This window comes from Phocoena phocoena, chromosome X (genome assembly GCF_963924675.1).
Source record: "Phocoena phocoena chromosome X, mPhoPho1.1, whole genome shotgun sequence".
NCBI lineage: Eukaryota > Metazoa > Chordata > Mammalia > Artiodactyla > Phocoenidae > Phocoena > Phocoena phocoena.
In genome coordinates, this window is record NC_089240.1 from 65,664,288 (window position 1) to 65,681,597 (window position 17,310).

A 17,310-nucleotide genomic window follows, 5' to 3' on the forward strand; every position below is an offset into this window, starting at 1 on the left:
TTATATGTAGTAATGTGTATATGTTAATCTCATATTCCTGATTTATCCCTCCCCTGCCCTTTCCACTTTGGTAACCATAAATTGGTTTTCTATGTCTCCCCTGCCCTTTCCTCTTTGGTAACCAAAAATTGGTTTTCTATGTCTGTGGGTCTGTTTCTGTTTTGTAAATAAGTTCATTTGTATCATTTTTTTAAGATTCCACATATAAGTGATATCATATGATACTTTTCCTTCTCTGTCTGGTTTACTCCACTCAGTATGATAATCTCTAGGCCCATCGATGTTGCTGCAAATGGCATTATTTCATTCTTTTTTTTATCAGTATGTAAGTATTGGGCTGATAAAAACAACTTAAGATTTTAAAGACTTTTTCAGTTGTTTGCATATGTACATATACACATAGATGTTTGCATATTATATACACACACACATACATTATATGTTATATATTGGTTTAAACTCCAGTTAATATAAACTCCTTCCAGCTTTGCTAGCTAATTCTTTTTTATTTTTGAATTTTATTTATTTTTTATACAGCAGGTTCTTATTAGTTATCCATTTTATACATATTAGTGTATATATGTCAATCCCAATCTCCCAATTCATCACACCACCACCACCACCACCTGCCACTTTCCCCCCTTGGTGTCCATATGTTTGTTCTCTACACCTGTGTCTCAATTTCTGCTCTGCAAACCGGTTCATCTGTACCATTTTTCTAGGTTCCACATATATGCGTTAATATACGATATTTGCTTTTCTCTTTCTGACTTACTTCACTCTGTATGACAGTCTCTAGATGGGTGATCCCTTCTTGAGACGTGTGTTTCAATTGCTATGGAAAGAGTTGCACTAATTTTTCCTATAGAATCTTACAGTGCCTATTAACCATTGAAAGGAAGAGGTGGAAGGTCATTCTTCCAGCCTCATATAACAATAGAGGTATGTCTACAATCTACAAAGTAATAATAGCATCATTTGTTTATCATGACACAGTTCCATTAGGCAAAATATATCGCAGGAAAAGATCCCAAAGCAGCTTTGGTACTATGAGTTTAAGTAGGGCAATTGCAACAAGAGTACCCTCAAACTTCTTGACTATAATTTCGAACTATTAGGGCTATTTGTAGACATCAAGGAAGCAACAGCAGATTGATTGGCTTAGTGTCCAGCAATCATGGATGCGGCAGCATAAATGATCATAGCATTGAGTTTAGCGTGGTGATTACACATCAAAGTATCATACCAATGTTGAGAGAAGAAATATGGAATATGTAACTAAATGCATACTTATTTTCAGCTAGATCTTATTTTTCATTTTTTTTCCCCAAAGGTCAAAGTTTATTTGTGTATTATTTTTTTAATTTTTGAATGTTATTTAATTTATTTTTTTATACAGCAGGTTCTTTTTAGTTATCCATTTTATACACATTAGTGTATATATGTCGATCCCAATCTCCCACTTCATCACACCACCACCACCACCACCCCGCCACCACTTTCCCCCCTTGGTGTCCAAGCATTTGTTCTCTACATCTGACCACAGTGCTCAGACACAGCTAGGATCTAGATGAAGAGGAAGCGCACCAGTTCCAGTGAGGAAAACGGGGAAGAGAGGGCTCCCTACCAATCCACATGTACAATTCCAGGCATTGGCTGGAGTTGCTGCCAACAAAGGGCTGGAACCAGCTGAGCAGCCCCAAGAGCTCCCAGGGAGCAAAGAAATCTGGAGGAGCTTGTGATGGGAAAAAGGTGAAATCTTCTCACTGAAAACCTGTTTGTTTCGCAACACATGCCAAGCAGGATTTGAAACTCCCTCAGTTATTTCTAGATCTTGGCTATTGTGAATAGCGCTGCAATGAACGTGGGGGTGCAGATATTTCTTCCCATAATTCCTTGTGTATTGCTGGGATGCAGTCAAGGGTCAAAGAAAACAACATACCTGTGAGAAGCTCTTGGTACATGTTCCTGCTGCTCATCATTCTGTAGTCGATTTCTCTAAAATAAAAAAAACTGCTCTCGTGAATCTTAAAAACCTCAAGATGGGACTTCCCTGGTGGTGCAGTGGTTGAGAGCCCCCCTGCCGATGCAGGGGACACGGGTTCGTGCCCCCGTCCGGGAAGATCCCACATGCCGCGGAGCGGCTAGGCCCATGAGCCGTGGCCTCTGAGCCTGCACGTCTGGAGCCTGTGCTCCGTAACGGGCGAGGCCACAACAGTGAGAGGCCCGCGAACCGCAAATAAATAAATAAATAAATAAATAAAAACCTCAAGATGATTACTGAGATCTTAGGACATGTGACCAAAAGCAGAAAACATTTTCTTCCTCTTCGGATCTCATCTCTTTTTTTTTTTTTTTTTTGCATCCCAGCAATATATAAGGAATTATGGAAAGAAATCCTTTCCCAGAATGGTAGCAAGAGATAGATGGCATTATTAGAGACTGAGGGCTCAAGAAAATAATGTTTTCTTAAAGTAATTCATTCACAAATTCCACCATAGACAGTGGTATTATTACGTGGAGGTGGCATAGCATTTCTTTTCGTATCACCCAACAAGCCTTATTCCCTACTGCTTACACCTTTCTACTTGTACCCAATGACCTAAGAGCCTCTAAGAATTTGGGATCTGAAGAAATATCTGCACCCCCATGTTCACTGCAGCACTATTCACAATAGCCAAGATCTACAAATAACCTAAGTGTCCAACAGCAGATGAATTGTTAAAGAAAATGTGGTATGTATACGCATGGAATAAAACTCAGCCATAAATAATAGGGAGATCTTGCCACTTGCAACAACATGGATAGACATTGAGGGCTTTATGCTAAGTGGAATAAGTCAGACAGAGACAGACAAGTACTGTATGAGCTCGCTTATATGTGGAATCTAACAAAAACAAACTAATAGAAACAGAGATCAGATTTGTGGTTGCCAGAGGCAGGGGGTGGGGGGAGAGGAATCGGGCGAAGGTGGTCAAAAGGTACAAACTTCCAGTTATAAGTTCTGGGGATCTAATGTACAGCATGGTGACTATAGCTAAAAGTACTGTTTTGTATATTTGAAAGTTGCTAAGAGAGAGGTCTGAACAGTTCTCATCACAAGGAAAAAAAAAATTGTAACTATGTGAGGTGATGGATATTAGCTAAATTTATTGTGGTAATCATTTTGCAGCATAGACAAATATCACATCATTGTGTTGTACACCTTAATCTTACACAATGTTATATGTCAATTATATCACAATAAAACTGGAAAAAGAAAAGAATTTGGGATCCCCAAGTACATCCTAAATTAGGTGCTGCTATGACTGCTGGGCAGAATATGCTGTGCAAAGTATCATAGTGCTTTAAAAATGCACTTCTGCTCTCAGTCTAATAAACTCTCTAAGATAACATATGTAAGTTTAGAGCTAATTTTCATTTTGACCACCACAGTGATTCTTTTTTTTTTTAAAGCATTTATTGTATGTTTGTTTCCATTTCTTTATAGCAGGTTGGATATTTTTTTTAAATTGAGTTATTTGTAATGAGATGGATAGACCTCGAGTCTGTCATACAGAGTGAAGTAAGTCAGAAAGAAAAAGACAAATACCGTATGCTAACACATATATATGGAATTTAAGGGGAAAAAATGTCATGAAGAACCTAGGGGTAAGACAGGAATAAAGACACAGACCTACTGGAGAACGGACTTGAGGATAAGGGGAGGGGGAAGGGTGAGCTTTGACAGGGCGAGAGAGAGTCATGGACATATACACACTAACAAACGTAAGGTAGATAGCTAGTGGGAAGCAGCCGCATGGCACAGGGATATCGGCTCGGTGCTTTGTGACAGCCTGGAGGGGTGGGATAGGGAGAGTGGGAGGGAGGGAGACGCAAGAGGGAAGACATATGGGAACATATGTATATGTATAACTGATTCTCTTTGTTATAAAGCAGAAACTAACACACCATTGTAAAGCAATTATACCCCAATAAAGATATTAAAAAAATTTTTTTTTTTTGCTGCATTGGATCTTTGTTGCTGCGTGCAGGCTTTCTCTAGTTGTGGTGAGCGGGGGTTACTCTTCATTGCAGAGCACGGGTTCTAGGTGCACGGGCTTCAGTAGTTGTGACACGTGGGCTCAGTAGTTGTGGTGCACGAGCTTAGCTGCTCCGCGGCATGTGGGATCTTCCTGGACCAGGGCTCGAACCTGTGTCCCCTACATTGGCAGGTGGATTCTTAACCACTGTGCCACCAGGGAAACCCCGCAGTGATTCTTTTTTATTTTTTTTAGTATCTTTATTGGCACATAATTGCTTTATAACATTGTGTTAGTTTCTGCTCTACAACAAAGTGAATCAGCTCTATGTATACATATATCCCCATATCCCCTCCCTCTTGAGCCTCCCTCCCACCCTCCTTATCCCACCCCTCTAGGTGGTCACAAAGCACCGAACTGATCTCCCTGTGCTATGCATCAGCTTCCCACTAGCCATCCATTTTACATTTGGTAGTGTATATATGTCAATGCTACTCTCTCACTCTGTCCCACTTCCCCTTGCCCCACTGTGTCCTCAGGTCCGTTCTGTACATCCCGCAGTGATTCTTGATTGGGTTTCACCACACCTCAGAAGTACCAAGAGTAAGCAGTTAGAAGGATGGAGGAGAATCCTAGATAGCACTCTGAGCCCACATCACCCACAGTCCCTGCAGTAGCACTTGGGGAGAAGACGTCAAGATCTCTGTTTGCATCACCTGTGCTGAGGTGGTAACAGCACTGGATTGGAGGTGAAGAGACCTGGACTTGTTTTATTTATTTATTTATTGAAGTATAGTTGATTTACATCATTGCGTTAGTTTCTGGAGTACAGCAAAGGGAGTCAGTTATACATGTGTGTATATATATATATATATATATATATATATATATATATATATATATATATATTCTTTTTAATATTCTTTTCCATTACAGGTTATTACAAGATATTGAATATAGTTCCCTGTGCTATACAGTAGAACCTTGTTGTTCATCTATTTTATATATAGCAGTTTGTATCTGCTAATCCCAAACTCCTAATTTATCCCTCCCCCTTCCCCTTTGATCACCCTAAGGTTGCTTTCTATGTCTGTGAGTTTCTTTCTGTTTCGTAAATAAGTTCATTTGTATCATTTTTTTAGATTCCACATATAAGTGATATCATATGATATTTGTCTTTCTCTGTCTGACTTACTTCACTTAGTATGATAATCTCTAGGTCCATCCATGTTGCTGCAAATGACATTATTTCATTTTTTTTATGGCTGACTAGTATTTCATTGTATATGTATATATATATATATATATATATATATATGTATATATATATATATCACATCTTCTTCATCCATTCATCTGTTGATGGACATTTAGGTTGTTTCCATGTCTTGGCTATTGTGAATAGTGCTGCTATGAACATTGGGGTGCATGTATATTTTTGAATTAGAGTTTTCTCCAGATATATGCCCAGGAGTGGGATTGCAGGATCATATGGTAATTCTAGTTTCAGCTTTTTAAAGGAACCTCCATACTGTTCTCCATAGTGGCTGCACCAATTTACATTCCCAACAGTGTAGGAAGGAGGGTTCTCTTTTCTCCACACCAAGAGGCCTGGATTTGAATCTCAATCATGCATAACCATTTACTAGCTGAGTGCAAAGTCGTGCTACTTGTCTGGGCCTCCTTCCTCTTCTGTAAAACTTCACAGAGAATTATGTGACAGGATAGTAAATTGGAAAGTGCTAAGTAATTCCAAGGTGTCTTTTCTGGACATCAAGCCCAAAGACCCCTCAGACTAGAGCATGCACTGTGGATCACCTCCTCTCTCATCTCCCCTATCCTCAGCTGAATTTTCAAATAATAGCACTGTCAAGAAACTTCCAAGAGTAGAAATAAAAACATCCACTCTTCCCAATTTCACAGAGAAAGCATAGAATATTAACAAAATAATAGTAATAACAAGCTATGAACACTTTAATTTGTGGCAAACTTTCAATCAAGACTGTTAAAGTGCCTTTCTGAAGATGATGTGGAGTGTTATTTGAAGGAGTGTCATACTCTCAGGTTCTGTGTGAGTCATGAAACCATGTTTTCTAAAAACCCTCACCAGGACTTTCTCCACATGTTACAGGGAAATGTCCTTTAGTCCCTACCCCCTTATACAAGCTTAGGAATGTCTCTGAAGGACACGGTGGTGAAACACAATGTGGTCATCAGCCTTGGAAAAGAACCTCAAGGGTCCTCCTGAGGTATGATAACCCTTGTAAATGTGACAAGATTTGTCTTCTGTTCTCGGAGTTACACGTATCTCCTGCTGGGAAATGTCTTGATTTGGGCGCTGACATATTTGCACTGAGTCTCAGGTCCCCAAGTTGCACTCTGTATTAGGTGGACCCCCACGAGACAGTGACGTCCGAGACTGCTGTTCCCTGCTGGGCCAGTCCTACCTTTCAGGGTCCAGGCGTCGTTGGGGGGAAATTTTACATTATGAAGCAGGTGGCTTGAGGTGCGTGCATGTGTGTCACTCTCTGCTTAGCCTAGGAGACCTTGGCAGGGTTGTGAGCTGATTGTTTCTGCAGTGATACACAGGGTAAGTAGAGATTGACTTGATAACTGAGGGCTGGGGCTGGTTCCATTTTCCTCAGCAATTATTTGGTGCAGGGGTAAACTGAGGAAGAGGCCATGGGAATTTTTTGACATAGAGGCCAAACTCAGATAAGCAGGCAATGAGAGTTGTTCACAGACTGTGGTCCCTGGACCAGTAACATAAACACCACCCGGGAACTTGGGAAAAATTCAAATTCTTGGGCCCCTCTCCAGACCAAATGAATCTAAAACTCTGGCGGTGGGGCCCAGCAATCTATGTTTTGAAATGCCTTTCAGGTGATTCAGACTCATGTTCAAACTTGAGAACTACTGGATTAAGGGCTTCTCATCTCTGGCTGCACACCTGAGGCATTTGTTTAAAATACAGATTCTGGAGTGGGGCCCAGGAAATCCCTGTTTTTAATCCCTATGTGATACTGTTGCTCATGCAGGATTGAGAACCACAAGTGCATTCTATCCATAGGAACAAGTTTCTCAGACTGTGCTGAGTTTTTGTCATGGGCCTTCCAGTCCATTGTCTAGACTATAGGTTGTAGTTTTAGGATTAGATGGCATTTTCTGGCTTAGGGCCTGTCTCTGTAATGGAATCAAGGCCTAGGCAGAGAGTGATGCCTGTGTTTCTTGGTAGGGAAGCTAGAGTGCCTCTGCCTATTGGTCCCCTCTCTCCTCCCTTAAAGGTCTAGAAGAAGCAGTTTGCCCTATAGAGTTCCTGTATAGAGGCCTAGAAGAAGAGGCTCTGCAGAAAATAGTGACCCGGGACAGTGGTTGCCAAAATACAGCTACTGTAGTCCATGAATATTCTGCATTTCAAACTAGACATCTCTAGTCCCTTCAATTCTTTCATCATCTCCCCATTACTCCCAGCTCCCCTAGTCACATACTCTTATGACCTCAGATCAGGCACTTCTTTTGCTTTTATTTCTCCATTTTAGAAAATGGGACTAATACCTGTCATCATCCAAAAGTGTGAAGGGGGCAGGCAGGGCTGAGAGAAGGACCAATGAGCTAAACTACCCACATTTGACAATGTGTTAAATGCACAAGACAATGATACCACCTCCATTACACAGTGAAATTTTTGTGGGGAAATGTCTGTACTCATCGTACTTATTTTAAAACTGGTTTAAAAGTAGTTTGAAAGGTTTCAGAGGCAAAAATTATTTCATTCATGTAAATATTGAATCCTGGAGCAGCAGTGAGATAATATGAACTTCTGTTTGCAGTTAAGTCAGTCCATTATTTTACATCTTCTCTTGGCTTCCTGTCATAATAGGGGTATATAGAAACAGGGTAATGTTTACATACATGTGGGCAAAAGTATGTTGGGCACGGGCAAATATGGTTACATTAATTGAGGGTCTATGTGCTAAACATTTTACTTATATCACCGTATTTAATCCTTTCAATAATCTTGTGAGATTCTTACTGCCTTTTACAGAAAAGACTGAGCTTATGTGATCTGACTTCCCAAAGGAGACACAATGTCAGGCAGGATTTGAACTCAGGTATGTCTGATTTGAGGGAGCTTTTGTTCTTTTACAATCACCAGACTTGCTGTCATTTACGTAAGCTTCACAGTAATGCTGCTGTTTAAGAAGCCAGCCAGGCTGCAGTGACCTCTTTCTGATAGGTTTAGATGCAGGGGAGGTATACGATTTGTTCCAGATGATTCACTGAGCTAAGACTAAAATCTAAGTTTTCTGACCATCTGCCAAACTGGAAAGTGCATCTTATGTCCGAAAGATAAGCAGTCCCTTCTTGCTACTGCAATGCCAACACTGACCAAGAAATCAAGAAAGGACCTAGGATGTCCCTATTACTCTCTGGGTTCTGAAATAGGGTCTTGACATTTCACATTGACAAAAGAAGGCCCTTGGAGATTCGCCCAAAAGGCAAGCATGATATGGGGGTCACATTATCAGATATATATCACATATAACCAGAGTTGGGAGGTCAGCCTTCCTTTGGGCTATACTTTGGTCCAAACTTTTTAAAGCTTCAGCTCTGGATTTCAAAATATTTTATATATATATATATATATATATATACACACACACACACACACACACACACATATATATATACACACACACAACAAAGTGAAGGGGGGAGAAAGGAGCAATCATAAATATAATTATTTTATTTATTGAAAAAATATTTGTATGGCTCTTACTCTGTGCCAGGTGCTGGTAATTGCCATATATTAACTCATTTAATCTTTAACAACTTTATGCTGAAGGTACAATTATTATCCTAATTTTACAGGTGAAGAAATTGAGACTGAGAAATTAAATATTTACCGAAGTCCAGGGGGAGAAAGGAGCAACATGTTATACCACATGCTATTGTGTGTGTGTATATATATATATATATATATATATATATATATATATAATAGAATAGAATACAAATAAAATAAAGATGAGCTGCAGGAGTACAGAAGAAGGTGAAACCAATTCCAAGGATGGGAGTTAGGGAAGGCATCATAGAGTTGGTAGGAACTAAGCTCTGTCTTGAGTCTTGGGTAAGATTTCAACAAGCCCAGCTGAGGCAGAAGGGCAGGAGAGAAACATCAAATAAGCACAGAAGTACTTTCTTATGGCTGCTGTTCAGATAGCTGACGACAGTCATGTGATGCTCTGAGTCTGTCTATTTCCTGTTCCCTCAGCTGTTTAGCTTCTCATTTAGTGTTTAAGAGCTTGGGCGCTGGGTTTGGATCCTTGTTCTGTCACTCATTACCAGGGCTACATTATGACTTTCATGGGCCCTAGGTGCCTTTACCTTGTGGGCCCCTTCCATTAAAGAAAAAACCTACAGAAAATTAGACTTTCCCACACTTGGTATAAAGACAAATAATATTATATATGAAAACATTTCCTTCAACCTGAAAGTTCATTTTTTTAATCTGATCTTTTTTTTTTTGTGGTACGCGGGCCTCTCGCTGCTGTGGCCTCTCCTGTTGTGGAGCACAGGCTCCAGGTGCGCAGGCTCAGCGGCCATGGCTCACGGGGCCAGCCACTCTGCGGCATGTGAGATCTTCCCCGACCGGGGCACGAACCCGTGTCCCCTGCATCGGCAGGTGGACTCTCAACCACTGTGCCACCAGGGAAGCCCTTTTCATCTGATTTTAAAAAGACAATAAAACACTTGTGTGGACCCCTGAACGCATTTTGGGCCCTAGACACTATATCTACTGGGCCTAATTGATGTCAGCCTTGTTCATTATAATCTTGGGATACATACTTAAATTCTCAGAGACTCAGATTCCTCATCCACAAGATGGGAATAATGATATAACACCTATATCACAGGTTTGTGATAAGGATTAAGTGACATCTTACATGACAAAAGTTAGCACACAATAAATGGCACTAATAACTATTAGTTATACATATGTAGGGTGACCATGTAATTTATCATTCAAACCGGAGTACTTTTTTTTTTGGCTGCGCTAGGTCGTCATTGCTGCCCGCGGGCTTTCTCTAGTTGCGGCGAGCGGGGGCTACTCTTCGTTGCAGTGCCCGGGTTTATCATTGCGGTGGCTTCTCGTCGTGTAGCACGGGTTCTAGGGCGCGCAGGCTCAGTAATTGTGGTGCACGGGCTTAGTTGCTCCACAGCATGTGGGATCTTCCCGGACCAGGGATTGAAGCCATGTCCCCTGCATTGGCAGGCAGATTCTTAACCACTGCGCCACCAGGGAAGTACCCCAGAATACTTTTTTTTTTTACATCTTTATTGGAATATAATTCCTTTACAATGGTGTGTTAGTTTCTGCTTTACAACAAAGTGAATCACTTATGTATATACATATGTTCCCATATCTCTTCCCTCTTGCGTCTCCCCAACTCCCACCCTCCCCATCCCACCCCTCCAGGCAGTCACAAAGCACAGAACTGATCTCCCTGTGCTATGCGGCTGCTTCCCACTAACTACCTTAAGTCTGGTAGTGTATATACGTCCATGCCTCTCTCTTGCTTTGTCACAGCTTACCCTTTCCCCTCCTCATATCCTCAAGTCCATTCTCTAGTACGTCTGTGTCTTTATTCCTGTCTTACCTCTAGGCTCTTCATGACATTGTTTTTTCTTAAATTCCGTATATATGTGTTAGCATATGGCATTTGTCTTTTTCTTTCTGACTTACTTCACTCTGTATGACAGACTCTAGGTCTATCCACCTCATTACAAATAGCTCAATTTCGTTTTTTTTATGGCTGAGTAATATTCCATTGTATATATGTGCCACATCTTCTTTATCCATTCATCCGATGATGGACACTAAAGTTGTTTCCATCTCCGGGCTATTGTAAATAGAGCTGCAATGAACATTTTGGTACATGACTCTTTCTGAATTATGGTTTTCTCAGGGTATATGCCCAGCAGTGGGATTGCTGGGTCATATGGTAGTTCTATTTGTAGTTTTTTAAGGAACCATCCTACTGTGCTCCACAGTGGCTGTATCAATTTACATTCCCACCAACAGTGCAAGAGGGTTCCCTTTTCTCCACACACTCTCCAGCATTTATTGTTTCTAGAATTTTTGATGATGGCCATTCTGACTGGTGTGAGATGATATCTCATTGTAGTTTTGATTTGCATTTCTCTAATGATTAGTGATGTTTAGCATTCTTTCATGTGTTTGTTGGCAGTCCGTGTATCTTCTTTAGAGAAATGTCTATTTAGGTCTTCTGCCCATTTTTGGACTGGGTTGTTTGTTTTTTGTTATCAAGCTGCATGAGCTGCTTATAAATTTTGGAGATTAATCCTTTGTCAGTTGCTTCATTTGCAAATATTTCCTCCCATTCTGAGGGTTGTCTTTTGGTCTTGTTTATGGTTTCCTTTGCTGTGCAAAAGCTTTGAAGATTCATTAGGTCCCATTTGTTTATTTTTGTTTTTATTTCCATTTCTCTAGGAGGTGGGTCAAAAAGGATCTTGCTGTGATTTATGTCATAGAGTGTTCTGCCTATGTTTTCCTCTAAGAGTTTGATAGTTTCTGGCCTTACACAGGAGAAGCTGATAACAAAGGAGGAGGGCTGAGGAATTGGGGTGAGGAGACTTACATTTTTACTGTGCATCATTTTGTGCTGTTTGAATTTTAAATATCTGCATGTACCACCTATTGGAAAAAATTTTTTTAACTTTTTTCAGTAAAGAATTTGCTATCTAGGCAATCCATGCCATATAATATTTTAGGAAAAGATGGTCTAGGTTGAAGTGATGTAGATCAAACCTTATTTGCTTATAAAAGTTTTCAAAATAAGTGTTTGTGTTCTAAACTGAAAGCCTGATGCCAATTTTTTTTTAATTAAAATGATTACAAATATCATTTTTAATCAAATGCTATGCTTTAGACTAACCTTTACAAATATTGTAAAAATACATCCTGAAATTTTAAATCTAGTTCCAATGAAAAATATTCTAACCCAATGTAAGACTAGCATGTCTTGACTTTTGGTTCATAAAATATGGTCAGCATAGATATATTTTTCTAATATAGAAATTAAGTAGGACAGCACAGTGACAATATCATAAAATTGTATTACATAGTATACAGACATCTAGTTTACTGTAGAAATTTCTTTTTTAATTGAAGTATAGTTGAATTACAATGTTGTCTTAGTTTCAGGTATACAGCAAAGTGATTGTTTATATATATATATTTTTTCAGATTCCTTTCCACTATAAGATATTATGAGATGTTGAATATAGTTCCCTGTGCTACACAGTAGGACCTTTGATGTTTATCTATTTTATATAAAGTAGTGTGTATTTGTTAATCCCAAGCTCCTAATTTATGTCTCTCCCTCCTTCCCCTTTGGTAACCGTATGTCTGTTTTCTATGTCTAGGCTCTGTTTCTGTAAATAAGTTCATTTGTACCTTTTTCTTAGATTCCACATATGAGTGATATCATATGATATTTTTCTTTCTGTATCTGACTTACTTCACTCAGTATGACAATCTGTAGGTCTATCCATGTTGCTGCAAATGGCACTGTTTTGTTCTTTTTTATGGCTGAGTAATTATCACAACTTCTTTACCCATTGATTTCTTTATGGACACTTAGGTTGCTTCCATGTCCTGGCTATTGTACATAGTGCTGCTATGAACATTGGGGAGCATGTATCTTTAGTCTACTATAGAAAGTTCTTATTTCTTCACTATCCTTGCCTCATTTTGAATACCACAACCAGACGAGTTTGGCTCTCTGCCCTGTTCCAGTACTTTGAAAAGTTCAGTGTGACAGGCCTAAACTCAAGCTGCAAAAACCAGTGCTGTTTGGGTCTTTGCACAGATTCTTTCCTATTCACTTTCTTGACTGCCTACTCTCTGCTCTCATCTCCCTGGCATGCTGAACCCAGTTCCACAACTGCTTCTAGAAGTCGTTCATTTTGGTTACCTTTAAGTACTTTTCTTCTATGGTTTATAGGCCCCAGCTCCCTGCTCTGGTATTGGCTCTGAATGCTCCTTTGATTGCAGTAACACCAGCAGTTTCAGGTAAAAGAAACCTCCTCCACTAGCCCTGTACCCATGGAAGCTTTATCAACAAAGCTTGTCCCTTTCTGTACCTTGTCAGGGTGGGCAATTTGGATGTTTGGAGCTTTACAGTTTTCCTTCATTTAAAATTTCCTGTGACAAACAGGGATAGATTTTAGGGGTCATATTGGTAACCCTTGTCATCTGTGAGAGCAGAGAATACATTCATCCCGGCAATGCCATCTTGTTCAACCCAGTTTCCTTGAGTCACCTCACACTTATGCAAGACATATTTACTTATGCTACTACTTTTTCTTCCTCTTCTGCTCCTTCTCCTCTTTGCCCTTCTCCTTCTTCTTATATTTACTTTTGCAATGAAATCTCTCATCCTTTGATCCATTTCCTTCCTGTTGCCTAACAAACTTAAAATGCCTTAAAGCATTGGCCTCCTAGCACTGAATAAATCTACTCATCTCAGTCCTAATACCAGTGGGCTGACTTAAAATTGAAACTATCATTAGATCATTGTTTTTTTCATTTTCTCTGTCATTGACATGAATATAAAGTGTAAGTATAAACTTAGGACACCACCTTTTGTGGAATATTCTAGAATTTATACACCAAATTAGCATTCTTCAAAATGACCACTGAGATAGAGTTGTTACAAGTATCCCTGTGATGTAATCATTGTTACAAATGTTTGGGGGCTTCTCTTTTGGAATTAAGGGGCGACAGAAGGTAGTGGAAAGAACATGAGGTTCTGAGATGATATAGCCTTTGCTTTTTTTTTTTTTGCCACATATTCTGTGTTTCTATTTATATGAAATGTCCAGAATAAGCATACCCATAGAGAGAGAAAATAGGTTAGTGGTCGTCAGGGCCTACATAAAAGCAAGAATGGAGAGTGATTGCTAATGTGTGCAGGGCTTTTTTTGCGGGGGGCGGTGAAGACAATTTTCTGGAATTGGATAGTGATAATTGCAAAAACTTGCAACTATATTAAAAACCACTTCATTATATACACTTTAAAAGAATAAAGCTTATGGTATATAAAATATACTTTAATTAAACTGCTATTAAAAATGTATGTAAACTTACATCTGATTTCCACATAAATAAGATATAGCCTTTTCTTTGAATTGCTAATCTGCCTCACATTAGCTGTACAATATTTGTGTCTCTGAGCTTCCAGTTCCCCATGTATACAGTGGGGTTAAGACTGTTTATCTTGCTGAGTTTTGTAGTGAGTCATTCATGCCTATGAAAATGCTGGACACATAGTAAGTGCTTGATATTTTCACACTTCTGTACTTACTGCCAATTTATCATCTGTGCAAGAAATTTGTTGCCCCTGTACACTCTCCCTTAGTTGATGGCTCTATTTCCCCCTCTCTCTTTGTGTTCTGGTCAAACTCAACTATATTCTTCCTTAAAAAATTAGGAGTATGAGGGAAATTTTCTGACTTGATATATATTGAAACTTATAGCAAATAAAATAATTAATTGAAAATCTATAGATGTCATCCCATTAACAAAAAAAATCTATCATCACTATGATTTAATATAGGGAGGTTGTGACCAATATTATGAGACCAACATAAAAAATACATAGGAAATGTATGAATTTGAAAAAGAGATATATAACTTCCATTACCTACAGAGAACATAATCATTAACAGATAAACCTAATAGAATAAACAGTCATATTTTAAAAACTATTAGGAGTTCAGAAAGCTTTCTATGCTTATGATCAACAAGAACACAAAAAATTAAAAAGTTATGGCACCCTTGCTATACTTAACTAGAAAATTAAATAGGAAAAAATAAGATATTTCTCAATATCTCAATAATAATATCTAAAAGTTTCTAGGACATACCCTAACACAGAAACACAAAAATTTACAGAGAATATTTTAAAACTTTTAAAAAATATAAAGGAGATTTTGACTAAATGAAGATATATCAAATCTATATTTGGTGTCGCCTCCTCTGAAATTTACCTGTATTAGAGACTTTGGTTTTTTGGGAAAATGCCATTAATGCAGGGGGCGTAAAGCGCCTTGCCAACTGTACCAGGCTTTTGTCCCTTGACCTGAGCCAAAGCAGTGATCTTGTTCACCTCAATGACAGTGAGTTTGATGCTATGCCCAGCCTCCAAAGGCTGAATCTAAACACGTGTCAACTTTCCTTTGTCAGCAACAGGACCTGGAGTGCCCTCCAGAACTTGAGAGCCCTAGACCTGAGCACAATAAGTTTAAAAGATTTCCAGATTTTGCATTTTCACCCTTGAGGTACCTACAATCTCTCTTTCTCTCTAGAAATCCCATCATAGTACTCAGTAATATGGCCTTCTATGGGCTGTATTCATTGAAGGAGCTCAACTTGGCTGGGTGCTGTATAGTAAAAATTGACAAATACTCCTTTCTTCAATTTCCAAATTTAGAGAGTTTAGACCTTGGATACAACAATATTCGGACACTGAAACACAGAACATTTCAGTTTCTGAAGAAGCTCCAAGTTCTCATTCTCTCCCAGAACCGCCTGAAAGACATAGAGGAGAATGCATTTTCTGACCTAAATTACTTCTATAAACTTGACTTGGCATACAATATCTTGTCAAGTTTTCAAGCAGGCCTTTTCTTGGGCCTGGAAAATCTAGAAGTTTTGAATCTCAGTTTTAATAAAATTAGTTATGAAACCAGTAGGACTTTGCCATTTCCTCCATTTATGAACCTCAAGTCTTTGAAACAACTCAACCTAGAAGGACAAATACATGGAATTCAGGTTGTTCCAACCAACTTCTTCCAAGGGCTGAATGGCCTGCAGGAGCTACTCCTAGGGAAAAATCCCATGGTATTCCTAGACCACCTTCAGTTTGACTCCCTGATTAATCTCACAAAGTTGGATATCTCAGGAACAAAATCTGGAGACTGAAGTCTCAGTTTAAATATTTTCTTATTCCAAAAGCTCAAAAGACTAAAAATGCTGCACCTGGAAAACAACAACTTAGAGTCATTGACTCCTGGCATGTTCTCTGGATTAGAAAGCCTTCAGGACTTCTCTTTAAGATTCAACAACATAAGAGTCATTAATCAAAGTCATCTGGAGAATCTGAAGTCTCTGAAGTACTTTGATCTCTATGGGAACAAACTTCAGTGCAGCTGTGACAATGCATGTTTCAAGAATTGGTCAATAAACACAGCAAATGTCCATATCCCCTACCTCTGGAGCTATACTTGTCAGCAGCCAAATATCCAGAGTTTGTTGATAGATTTTGATGATTCTATGTGTAATTTTGACCTAGGAAATGTTTGCTTCTTCTGCTCCTTCAGTCTGGTCCTCACAACCATGGTCTCCTCTTGGTTCATTGCCAAGATGACTCCATCTCTATGGTATGAGCTCTACATATTTTAAGCCTGGTACCTGGCCAAGTGGCAAAGGACAGAGAAGGAGTTCATCTATGATGCCTTTGTCTCTTTCACTGCCACTGATGAGCAGTGGGTATATGAAGAGCTTGTTCCAGCCCTAGAAGAAGGTGGCCAGCCCACTTTTAAGCTCTGTCTTCACCACTGGGACTTTGATCCAGGCATAGACATCTTTGAGAACATCCAGAATGACATCAACACCAGCCGGAAAACTTTGTGTGTGGTCAGTAACCACTACCTGCACAGTGAATGGTGCCAGCTTGAAGTACAGCTGGCCAGCATCAAGATGTTCTGTGAGCACGAGGATGTCATCATCTTGATCTTCCTGGAAGAGATCCCAAACTATAAGTTATCCAGCTACCACTGACTCAGGAAACTTGTGAATAGGCAGACATTTATCACCTGGCCAGACAGTGCCCAAGAGTGGCCACTCTTCTGGGCTCATATTAGAAATGCATTGGGCAACAAATCTGTGGAGAAAGACAACACATAGCTGATTGTGGCCCAGTGACTGAAAGTCTTTGTGACCTCAAATCCAATGTTGCCCAAGGTGTGTATCGACTAAGAGTGTGAGTGAATGTACCTGCTCTGCAGGGAGAAGGTTGCTTATGACCATTATTTGGTTAATGTCCATCAGGCAACTGGAAGAGTGAAGGGAGCTGCCTGAGGAAGCTTCAGGAACAGTGTTAGGGGATGTAATCCCGCTATTAGGGGATTAGATATCCAGAAAGTAGGGCCCTCATATGTGCTTGAGAACATTGCTCAGCTAGTTTATCCAAATCAG

At 39.5% G+C, this 17,310-nt stretch overlaps 1 protein-coding gene across 1 annotated transcript; it reads left to right on the forward strand.

Moving 5' to 3' along the window:
• The first annotated feature begins 15,052 nt into the window (after positions 1-15,052).
• On the forward strand, positions 15,053-17,037 carry LOC136142156 (toll-like receptor 13). Its single transcript, XM_065900198.1, is given in 2 exon segments — positions 15,053-15,341; positions 15,344-17,037. Coding segments are annotated over 2 exon segments (1,983 nt in total).
• The last annotated feature ends 273 nt before the right edge of the window (positions 17,038-17,310 follow it).